Source organism: Bufo gargarizans, chromosome 5 (assembly GCF_014858855.1).
Source record: "Bufo gargarizans isolate SCDJY-AF-19 chromosome 5, ASM1485885v1, whole genome shotgun sequence".
Lineage (NCBI taxonomy): Eukaryota > Metazoa > Chordata > Amphibia > Anura > Bufonidae > Bufo > Bufo gargarizans.
In genome coordinates, this window is record NC_058084.1 from 376,517,068 (window position 1) to 376,529,639 (window position 12,572).

At 48.8% G+C, this 12,572-nt stretch overlaps 1 protein-coding gene across 1 annotated transcript in view; it reads right to left on the minus strand.

The window, feature by feature from the left end:
* The window catches only part of CMTM6 (CKLF like MARVEL transmembrane domain containing 6), a 41,790-nt gene extending 30,827 nt beyond the window's left edge, over positions 1-10,963 (minus strand). The window contains exon 1 of the mRNA XM_044293987.1: positions 10,727-10,963. Within this exon, the coding sequence (XP_044149922.1) occupies positions 10,727-10,849 (123 nt within the window). The 5' untranslated portion in view covers positions 10,850-10,963. The remainder of the gene's footprint in view (positions 1-10,726) is intronic.
* Positions 10,964-12,572: the final 1,609 nt, after the last annotated feature.

Genomic DNA, 12,572 nt, shown 5'->3' on the forward strand with positions numbered 1-12,572 from the left:
CGATGAATCGTAAAAATTGATAGAATACCGGATTACTAAAATATTCATTTACTGCAGCCCTAATCCAGGAGGATAGGTCATCAATAAAAAGAACTCAGAAAACACCTTCAGGACCCTGCCATTTTTCACTTAAGAACCAGGCCATTTTTAGCAAATCTGACATGTGTCCCTTTATGGGGTGATAACTTTAAAACGCTTTTACTTATCCAAGCCATTCTGAGATTGTTTTCTCGTCACGTATTGTACACAAATGCATTACTCATACAGCTTCCTGCCTGTGAGATCCAGTGGGCTGGATCTCACAGGCTCTCCACCGGAAGGCAGCCCTGATGCCTAAGGAAGACATTGATTGGGCTGCCTTCCATGCCATCAGGTCCCCGTCACAGCAGCTCCGATCCCCGCCCGACATTGCACGTGCTGTGGTCAGCGCTGACCGCGGTACATAAAGGGTTAATGCACTGGCATCAGTGATTTCACAGATGCCGGTGCATGCAGCAGGGATCTGTCTGGCTGTCAGTGACTGCCGGACCCCTGCTGCGGATCGGACAGGCGCAGCTCCTGCACCCGCCCGATCCCCATGAAGTACATGTACGATACGGGTCTTTAAGTCCCGCAAAGAAATGAGGTACATGTACGTCATGGGTCCTTAAGGGGTTAACCACCTAACTGTTCTGCCAGAGCTGGGCTCGGGCAGAAGTGGTTGGGGGCAGCTTATAACTCTTGAATGGTAGCAGCGAGAAGCATAGGACGGGTCTTGTTTTAAAGATGACATCCCAGGCTTTCATACAAGACCAAAATGACAGCATTAGGCTTCTTGCACACGACCGTATGGTCTTGCGGTCCATTTTAAACGGATCAGTTTTTCAGTTTTTTTTTCTGTTTCATTGGTGTTTCCGTTTTGCTGACATTCCGTTTGGTTTCCGTTTGTGATCCGTTTTTTGCGGATCAGAAACAGAAGCATAGAATAATGTTTGAAAACAGTAAGTACATAAAAAAATTGGGCTGGGCATAACATTTTCTATAGATGGTTCCGCAAAAACGGAATGGATACAGAAGACATACATATGCATTCAGTTTTTTTGCGGAACCATTGACTTGAATCGAGCCACGGATTGTTATTTGCGGGCAATAATAGGACAAGTTCTATCTTTCACCGGAACGGAAATACGGAAACGGAATGCATACAGAGTACTAGGGGTGGGCGATATTGGTGATATGATATGTGCTACGATATGGATCTTGTGTGTATCGCCTATATCGCCGCCCCGCGATATGACCATGGAGCGGTAGTGAATGATTGCGCAAAAGCTTCTGGCTCACCACTCCTTGGCCTCCAGACTCCGCACCGCACTGTACTGGCCAGGGCCGGCGTGCACACAGAGTCCGCCTGCTTTGCTGACGCTGTATGTGATGTCAGTAAGGTCCCGCCCAGTGCTTAAAGACGACGCCACATCTGCGGACTCCATTAGCCGGCCGCTGCCGCGCACCCTGAAGGAAAGGTAAGTATAATAACAGCAACTCTTGTGCGGGGGACGGGGACTCTTGCTGGAGGATCGGGGTTGGATAAGGAAAGGATCTTTTTGCAAAGGATGGCCAGTACCTGATCATCTTCTGATGGCACTGAGGCTGGCTGCTCTGTCTGAATATATAGCAGGGAGGACACATGGAGTCTGATGATGGCAAATGCCACATGGGGGTGATCTGATGGCACTGAGGCCGGCTGCTCTATCTGAATATATAGCAGGGGGGACACATGGAGTCTGATGATGGCAAATACTGGGACACACATGTCTGATGATGGCAAATGCCATGGGGCGCTGATCTGATGGCACTGGCTCACTGGGGGACACATGTCTTATTCAGACATGTGTCCCCCAGTGAGCCAGTGCCATCAGCTCAGCGCCCCATGGCATTTGCCATCATCAGACATGTGTCCCCCCAGTGAGCCAGCGCCATCAGATCAGCGCCCCATGGCATTTGCCATCATCAGACAGTCTGATAGATGATGGCAAATGCCATGGGGCTGATGGCACTGGCTCTGGGGGACATGTCTGATAATGGCAATTGGCAAATGGCATGGGGCTGACGATGACTGATGGCAAATGGCATGGGGCTGATGATTTGCTATACCATAGGCACATAAAAATATAGTTTTTAGAAAGCAATTAGCAATAGGTTAGTAATAGTTTTAGTCTTTAGAGATTGCTAAAATAATCGTTTCCTGCAGGCGCCCTAGATGTCATCAAGCTGTGCCTGTTTTGGTCAACTCCATGGAGGAGCTTACATGTGGGGACGAAGAGGAGGAGGTGCTCATAAAGAAGACCGGTGCGACGTCGTCATATGGACCTGGTTTGGGTTTAAGCGGTCGGATGTGGAACAGAAAAATAAATACTGCAAACTATGCAGGGCGACAATAATAGCAAAGAGAGGGAATACAACCAACTTGTTTCATCACCTCAAAGTGAAGCACGTTTTGGAATACGAAGATAGCCAAAAACTGCGCCCTCTAAAAATTTCTTACAAAGTTTATTAATTTGTATTTTTTGTATACATACAGAAGAAAATAATATATTGCAATATATATCGCACATGCTTCAAATTATATCGCAATATAGATTTTAGGACATATCGCCCACCCCTACTGAGTACATTCCGATTTTTTTTTTTTTGCGGAACCATTGAAATGAATGGATCTGCATACGGACCGCAAACGGAATCTGCAAAAACAGAACAGAAACGGCCTCATTCGAGTCAGGAATAATCACAGGTAAAACCTGCTTTCACTTTGACTTTCAGCTGTATTCTCTGCATCCCGATTTTTAACAGTGATATCTTCCCCTGTACTGAAGATATTGCTATCATTCTGGTATTGTCTGATAGCTTGAAATGTCAGCTTTCAAACAATACAAAGATACCATATCTCTAGCTGGTACAAAACCAGAGATATGAGCAGCCAAAGCAGCCACCCTTCTCCCCTTCAGTCTGGAGAAGGAAAGGGAGCAGTCGCAGAGCTGACAGGCGGAAAGGAAAAATAGTAAAAAAATATATAGAAATATGGTTATTAAATATTATTATCACTGTACTGACCCACATAATAAAATCATGTTATTTTTACCACACAGTGAACTCCATAAATAAATTCCACAAAAGAATGTTTAAAAAAAAAATGGATTTTTTTCCCCTAAAAATAAAATACATTGTTATTTAATACACTATAAATACACCAAAATGGTTCCTAAAAACCTACAACTAATCCTACAAAATAATAAAAGTTTAGCAGAATAAATTAAAAAATGATGACCGCTAGAACACAAAGGAAAATATTATTGGTCCTTAAAGCTAAAATTAATTATATCACTAAGGGTTAAAAATGCAATAGTGTCCCCTGCAGTTAAAAAAAAAAGTGACATTTTTGGCAGGGTTTTTCCAATTTTAACATGACCGTTAGGCCTCTTTCACACGGGCATTGCGGATTGGGGCCGGATGCATTCGGGGAAAATGGTGCGATTTTGACACTAAAACAAGTCAGTTTTCACTGCGATTACGTTCCATGTTCGCGTTTTTTCCACGCGGGTGCAAAACATTGTAATGCGTTTTGCACGCGCGTGAGAAAAATAGGCATGTTTGGTATCCAGACAATATACCATGGTTATAAGGGAAAATAATAGCATTCTTAATGCAGAATGCAAAGTACAATAGGGCTGGAGGGATAAAAAAAAAAAAATAATTTTAACTCACCTTAAGGCCTCATGCACACAACAGTTTTTTTTCACGGCCCGCAAAAACGGGGTCCGTGGGTCCGTGATCCGTGACCGTTTTTTCGTCCGTGGGTCTTCCTTGATTTTTGGAGGATCCACGGACATGAAAAAAAAGTCGTTTTGGCGTCCGCCTGGCCGTGCGGAGCCAAACGGATCCGTCCTGAATTACAATGCAAGTCAATGGGGACGGATCCGTTTGACGTTGACACAATATGGTGCAATTGCAAACGGATCCGTCCTCATTGACTTTCAATGTAAAGTCAGGAGTCCCTTTACTTTCACACTTGTGTTCATAATGCAGACGGTGGCTCCGTTCAGAGCGGATCCGTCTGCATTATATTGTTAAAACATTTGAAAATAGCCTCAGACGGATCCGTCCAGACTTTACATTGAAAGTCAATAGGGGACGGATCAGTTTGAAAATTGAGCCACAGTGTGTCATCTTCAAACGGATCCGTCCCAATTGACTTACATTATAAGTCTGGACGGATCCGCTTGCCTCCGCACGGCCAGGCGGACACCCGAACATAACTTGAAGCGTCCCCATCACCATGGGAACTCCTCTATGTTAGAATATACTGTCGGATATGAGCTACATCGTGAAACTCATTTCCGACAGTATATTCTAACACAGAGGCGTTCCCATGGTGATGGGGACGCTTCAGGTTAGAATACACTGAAAAACTGTGTACATGACTGCCCCCTGCTGCCTGGCAGCACCCGATCTCTTACAGGGGGCCGTGATCAGCACAATTAACTCCTCAGGTGCCGCACCTGAAGGGGTTAATTGTACTATCATATCCCCCTGTAAGAGATCAGGGCTGCCAGGCAGCAGGGGGCAGCCCCCCCCCCCCCCCCTCCCCAGTTTGAATATCGTTGGTGGCACAGTGTGCGCCCACCATCGGCCCCCCTCTCCCTTCCTCCCTGTATAGTTAAAAATCGTTGGTGGCACAGTGTGCGCCCACCATCGGCCCCCCCTCTCCCTTCCTCCCTGTATAGTTAAAAATCGTTGGTGGCACAGTGTGCGCCCACCATCGGCCCCCCCTCTCCCTATAGTAGTAACAACCATTGGTGGCAGTGTGCGGCCTCCCATTCCCCCCCCCCCCCCCATCATTGGTGGCAGCGGAGTTCCGATCGGAGTCCCAGTTTAATCGCTGGGGCTCTGATCGGTAACCATGGCAACCAGGAAGCTACTGCATCCCTGGTTGCCATGGTTACTTAGCAATAGTACAATTGTAGAAGATTCATACTTACCTGCTTGCTGCTGCGATGTCTGTGACCGGCCGGGAGCTCCACCTACTGGTAAGTGAAAGGTCTGTGCGGCGCATTGCTAAAGAACTGTCACTTACCAGTAGGAGGAGCTCCCGGCCGGTCACAGACATCGCAGCAGCAAGCAGGTAAGTATGAATCTTCTACTGTGGTGGGGGGGGGGTGGGGGGGGAATGGGAGGCCGCACACTGCCACCAATGGTTGTTACTACTATAGAGAGAGGGGGGGCCGATGGTGGGCGCACACTGTGCCACCAACGATTTTTAACTATAGAGGGAGGAAGGGGGGGGCGATGGTGGGCGCACACTGTGCCACCAACGATTTTTAACTATAGAGGGAGGAAGGGGGGGGGGCGATGGTGGGCGCACACTGTGCCACCAACGATTTTTAACTATACAGGGAGGAAGGGGGGGGGCCGATGGTGGGCGCACACTGTGCCACCAACGATTTTTAACTATACAGGGAGGAAGGGGGGGGGGCGATGGTGGGCGCACACTGTGCCACCAACGATTTTTAACTATAGAGGGAGGAAGGGGGGGGGGGATGGTGGGCGCACACTGTGCCACCAACGATATTCAAACTGGGGAGGGGGGGGGGGGGTCTGCCCCCTGCTGCCGGGCAGCCCTGATCTCTTACAGGGGAATATGATAGTACAATTAACCCCTTTAGGTGCCGCACCTGAAGGAGTTAATTGTGCTATCATATCCCCCTGTAAGAGATCGGGTGCTGCCAGGCAGCAGGGGGCAGTCTTGTACAAAGTTTGCAGTGTATTCTAACTAGAAGCGTCCCCATCACCATCTTGTGTGCATCCGTGTTCTTTCACGGACCCATTGACTTGAATGGGTCCGTGAACCGTTGTCCGTCAAAAAAAATAGGACAGGTCATATTTTTTTGACGGACAGGATACACGGATCACGGCCTCGGCTGCAAAACGGTGCATTTTCCGATTTTTCCACGGACCCATTGAAAGTCAATGGGTCCGCGAAAAAAAACGGAAGACGGCACAACGGCCACGGATGCACACAACGGTCGTGTGCATGAGGCCTAATCCACTTGATCGCACAGCCCGGCTTCTCTTCTGTCTTCTTCTTTGCTGTGCACAGGAATAGGTCCTTTGATGACGTCACTGTGCTCATCACATGGTCCATCACATGATCTTTTACCATGTGGTGGATCATGTGACGGACCATGTGATGAGCGCAGCAACGTCATCAAAGGTCCTTTTACTGTGCACAGCAAAGAAAAAGACAGAAGAGATGCCGGCTACGCGAGCAAGTGGATTAAGGCGAGTTATATAATTTTTATTTTTTAAATTTTTAACCCCTCCAGCCCTATTGTACTAAGCATTCTGTATTAAGAATGCTATTATTTTCCCTTATAACCATGTTATAAGGGAAAATAATAATGATCGGGTCTCCATCCCGATCGTCTCCTAGCAACCATGCGTGAAAATCGCACCGCATCCGTGTACACAGCCCCACAGAAATGAATGGGTCCGGATTCAGTGCGGGTGCAATGCGTTCACATCACGCATTGCACCTGCGCGGAAAACTCACTCGTGTGAAAGAGGCCTTAGGAAGTTAGAGAGGACCTGTCCTCACAAAATGCAGTGCAATCTGCAGACACTATGTTATAGTGAAGGAAGGAGCTGAGCGAAATATCGTTTTGTAGGAAAAGAATCAGTAAAACGTGTAATTTGTACATTTAAACCTCAGCCTTTTCTGATTTCTGTTGTACATGGGGGAGACGTCACACGCGGTGGATACATCACTGCTGCAGCAGCCGCGCAACCTTTGTCAAACTGGATGTTGATGGATCACAGATGCGGCGGACCCATTCACTTGAATAGGTCCGCAATCCGGAAGGTCGGTGCAGAATGGAGGCACGGAACCCATCGGAAGCACCACGGAGTGCTTCCGTGGTGTTTCTGTCCGTGCCACCGCACTGCAAAAAAGTACTTTTTTTGCGGTGTGGACCGGCGGATGCGGATCGCGGACCCCATTTAAGCAGTGCAGTGCATTATAACTAACAAAAACGGAGCACAACAAATACCATTGACTATAACGGCATCCATTTGGCTTCTGTCTGGGAGAAAAAAAGTTCTGTATGCAGTTTTTTTGGCCCCTTTCACACGAGCGAAGGGAACGCATAGCACCCGCACGGAATCCTGACCCGTTCCTTTTAAATGGGTTTCTGTACATGAGCGTTTATTTCACTCACCATTTCTTCGTTGCGTGAGAATCGCTGCATGTTCTATATTCCGCGTTCTTCACGCGTGAATGGGACTCCAGTTAAAAAACGCATTGCATCTGGATGCAGTCGGGGAACAATGCGTTTTTCACTGATGGTTGTTAGATGTTCCGTTTTTGTTTTTTTTCAGGTGCATCGAAACTGATTGCACCCGCGTGGAAAAAACTGAAACACTGAACGCAATCGCAGACTAAACCAACTGAACTTGCTTGTATAATGGTGCGACTTTCACTGAACGCACCCTGAATGTATTCTGAGCCAATCCGTATGGTTCGCGTGAAAGAGACCTTACTCTGCTACTTCTGACAAAATCTGTGATGAAGGCCCCCCCCAACGCAGATATGAACGAGCCCTTATTTATATTGAAATCAGAATTTTGGGGAAAACAGATGAAAAATGTCAATACTTGCTGTTTTTTATCATGCTGAAACTGCAGCCCGCGCCATGTATAGCTGCAAATCCGCGGCAGAGATCTGAGGGTCAGTCATGGATCTCTGCTGCGGGTTTTTCCTCATACGGAATATCGCCTGTGGTAGGAGGACCTGCACACGTTGCGGAGTATAAGCGGTTTTTCCACATGTATTTTTGACAGGAAAAACTGCAGTGTAAAGTGAATGAGATTTGACAAATCCCAAGTACACTTCTCTATTTTTTTTCCGTGCCGCAATCGGCGTGCCGTGCGGATTAAGAAATGCGCAGCATGTTAAGATTTCACCCTTTGCCATGCAAGGGCAAGAGCTGCGGAAAATCCACATCAAATCAAACAAAAACGGCAAGTAACACATGGATATTGGTGAGAAATCCACACAGAAATCGGTGCTAATACATCTGTGTATATTTTTGGTGCAGAAACTGACCTGCCGCGTGAAATGCGCAGAATGTCAATTGTGTATCACAAGGGGAGAAAACGCGTCAAAGTAAGCAAGTAACAAGGTGCGGATTTGGTGCAGAAACGCATAGATAATCGGTACAAAAATCCATGCGGAGTTTCTGTTAGACAACCTGCGCCCGTGTGCTGGTCGCCTTAGGCTACTTTCACACTAGGGCTTGAGATGCGCACAGCGGATTTGCCGGAATACGGATGGATCTCCGCCGGTCCCCATTATAGGGCTGGACGAGGACTTCCAAACTTCCGCCAATGTCGGAATGAAGAGAGATCCGGCCGGCTGTTCTGGCTTGTTCTCAAGCGCTAGTGTGAAACTAGATTTAGGCCTCCTGCACACAAATTGCGGGCCGCAATGCACGAACACAGACTGCGGGGCAGCCGCAGCGGATCGCGGACCCATTCACATTAATGGGTCCGCGATCCGCCCGTTCCGCAAAAAGATAGAACATGTTCTATCTGTTTGCGGAAGGGAAGTACAGGACTAAACCCCACGGAAGCGCTCTGTAGTGCATCCGTAGGGTTCCGTTCCGTGCTTCTGTTCCGCACCATTCCGGATCTCCAGACCCATTGAAGTGAATGGGTCCGCGTCCGTGATGCCCATGGAACGCTGCCCTTGTATTGCGGAAGCCGCATTTGCGGGCCGCAGCGTGGCCACGGGGCACACACATTTGTGTGCAGGAGGCCTTAGCCCTTACACACACGACTATTTTTGGTCTGTATCCGATCCAATTTTTTTTGGGTTGAAAAGCAAACGGACCCATTCATTTCTATGGGTCAGCAAAAAAAGTAAAAAACGGATAGCCCAAGGAAGTCATCCATATGGACAGGCTGCAAACGATAGAATGTGTCCTATTCTTGTCTATTTTGCATAAAAGAATAGGCTTTTTTTTTTTTTTTACATTGGGCCCCACGAAAATTACAGGATGCACACGGACCCCATCGAATGTGCCCGGGGGCAGCGCGTTCGCTGAAAGTGCCCCCCCCCCACCCCCTCCTTATTCGCGTCTAACTCCTCCGCTGTGTATAGTCCGGCCAGCCCTGTATCCTTCTGGCATCACTACTTCCTGCAGCTGAAATCCGGGGCTGGAGGTGATGTGCGCAGGAAAGAATGACACCAGAAAGATACAGCGCTGTAGGAGAGGAGTTAGGCGCGAGGAAGGTCCATTCACACGTCCGTAGAAAATGCCTTTTTAGGACATGTTCTATTTTATTTTTTTTGCGGAACGGAAGTGCGGATACGCAAATGCAGATGCGGACAGCACATTCCGGCCCCATTGAAAATGAATGGGTCTGCACCTGTTCCGCAAAATTGTGGAATGGATGCGGACACGCGAATGGACCCTTGCAGCAAACTGGGGGCTTACGATGGCTCATTTGCATATATTTAAAACTTACGGGGGTCATTTATCAAACTGGTGTAAAGTAGAACTGGGAAATGAAAGGTGGAATCTGATTGGTTGCTAAGAGCAACTAAGCCAGTTCTACTTTCCACCAGTTTATGACCCCTGTCCTTGTGTCCCACAAGTAGGTGACAGGCTCCCTGTTGGGTCAGTACAAGGGGTGACGGTAAGTATCACTGAAGAGGAACGGGTGGATCCCTGGAGCACAGCTCTCTACCGCAGAGGACGTCACTGCCCTCAATGGCTTTGTTCACACAGGACGCGTCAGGAACTCCCGGGCTTTGTGTCGCCCTCCAGGTAAGTAGCCCCCGCCACAGGCAGGACACGGCGCCCTCCACACCTCTGCTCAGCAGGTAAGTAGCCCCCGCCACAGGCAGGACACGGCGCCCTCCACACCTCTGCTCAGCAGGTAAGTAGCCCCCGCCACAGGCAGGACACGGCGCCCTCCACACCTCTGCTCAGCACGTAAGTAGCCCCCGCCACAGGCAGGATACGGCGCCCTCCCCACCTCTGCTCAGCAGGTAAGTAGCCCCCGCCACAGGCAGGACACTGCGCCCTCCACACCTCTGCTCAGCAGGTAAGTAGCCCCCGCCACAGGCAGGACACGGCGCCCTCCACACCTCTGCTCAGCAGGTAAGTAGCCCCCGCCACAGGCAGGACACGGCGCCCTCCACACCTCTGCTCAGCATGTAAGTAGTCCCCGCCACAGGCAGGACACGGCGTCCTCCCCACCTCTGCTCAGCAGGTAAGTAGCCCCCGCCACAGGCAGGACACTGCGCCCTCCACACCTCTGCTCAGCAGGTAAGTAGCCCCCGCCACAGGCAGGACACTGCGCCCTCCACACCTCTGCTCAGCAGGTAAGTAGCCCCCGCCACAGGCAGGACACGGCGCCCTCCACACCTCTGCTCAGCAGGTAAGTAGCCCCCGCCACAGGCAGGACACTGCGCCCTCCACACCTCTGCTCAGCAGGTAAGTAGCCCCCGCCACAGGCAGGACACTGCGCCCTCCACACCTCTGCTCAGCAGGTAAGTAGCCCCCGCCACAGGCAGGACAGGGCGCCCTCCACACCTCTGCTCAGCAGGTAAGTAGCCCCCGCCACAGGCAGGGCACGGCGCCCTCCACACCTCTGCTCAGCAGGTAAGTAGCCCCCGCCGCAGACTTACCAGCTGTACGAGCTTCAGGACTAAGTGCTTCAGGTCCAGCTCGGAGCCGCAGACCCCGTTGGCTTTGCCGGGGACGTCAGAGACGGTGGTGGTGGGATTGTAGGCCGGGGCCGTGTCCGCCATGACCCTCACTGCGGCGATCGTCCGTGTACACACCGGGGCTGCGGGCGGCTCTCAGCGCTTCCTGCTCTTCAAGCGACTCCTAGAAAATGGCCTCCGAGAACGAAAAGAAAGTGAAACTGGCAGCATGTGGCGGACGTCCCTGAAGACTGCGACGCGCGGCCTCCCCCTGCTGCTCTCTCCGGGTCCGAAGAAATAGAAACTAAAAGCGGGCAAATAACGCGCGGCAGCTCGACTTGTAGTGTAGCTGGGGGTTTATGTAATGAAGTGAGGATTTTTAGTTTTTCACTCCCTTCCTGGAGCCATAACCTTTTTATTTTTCCGTCCACATTGCTGTATGAGGGCTTGTTTTTTGCAGGACACATTGTACTTTCTAATGTCACCATTGAGGCCTCATTCACACGACCTTACCGTGTTTTGTGGTCCGCAAAATGGGGATCTGCAAAACACGGATACTAGCTGTGTGCGTTCCGCCTTTAGCGTAACGGAACCTCCCGCCCTATGATAGAAATGCCTCTTCTTGTCCACAAAACAGACCAGGACATGTTCTATTGTATTGCGGGGCCACGGAACAGACATACGGATGCGGACAGCGCACGGTCTACTATCCGCAGCTTTTGCAGCCCATTGAAGTGAATGGGGCTGCATCCGAGCCACAAAAAATGTGGACCAAAACAACGGTCATGGGCATAAGGCCTTAGTGTGGCCTACCATGTAGGGGGGAGCTGGAAATTCCATCACAGTTTTATGGGTTTTGCTTTAACGGCGTTCCCATGCTGTAAAACTCACCAGTGCCCGTCATTCTCTGGGTCAGTACGATTACAACGATACCACATTTGTAGAGTTTCTCTTGTGTTTTCATACTGACCAAAAAAATTTTTTTTTCTCTTTTCTTTTCTTTTTATCATCATATTCTGACCCCATAACTTTTTTTATTTTTTAATATTTATGTCGATGGAGCTGTGTGAGTACTCATTGATTTCCTTTTTTTTTTTTATCATTTTGGGCCATGTATGACTGTTTGATCACTTTCTATTCCGATTTTTATGGGAAGTGAAGTGACGAAAAAAAATGCAGAGTCTGCAGGTTTGATTGCGTTTTCCATTCACCGTATTGGATAAATATTTTAATAGTAGGGGCGTTTTCAGACATGGCGATGCCCATATATATATACAGTACAGACCAAAAGTTTGGACACACCTTCTAATTCAAAGAGTTTTCTTTATTTTCATGACTATGAAAATTGTAGATTCACACTGAAGGCATCAAAACTATGAATTAACACATGTGGGATTATATACATAACAAAAAAGTGTGAAACAACTGAAAATATGTCATATTCTAGGTTCTTCAAAGTAGCCACCTTTTGCTTTCATTACTGCTTTGCACACTCTTGGCATTCTCTTGATGAGCTTCAAGAGGTAGTCACCTGAAATGGTTTTCACTTCACAGGTGTGCCCAGTCAGGTTTAATAAGTGGGATTTCTTGCCTTATAAATGGGGTTGGGACCATCAGTTGCGTTGTGGAGAAGTCAGGTGGATACACAGCTGATAGTCCTACTGAATAGACTGTTAGAATTTGTATTATAGCAAGAAAAAAGCAGCTAAGTAATGAAAAACGAGTGGCCATCATTACTTTAAGAAATGAAGGTCAGTCAGTCCGAAAAATTGGGAAAACTTTGAAAGTGTCCCCAAGTGCAGTCACAAAAACCATCAAGCGCTACAAA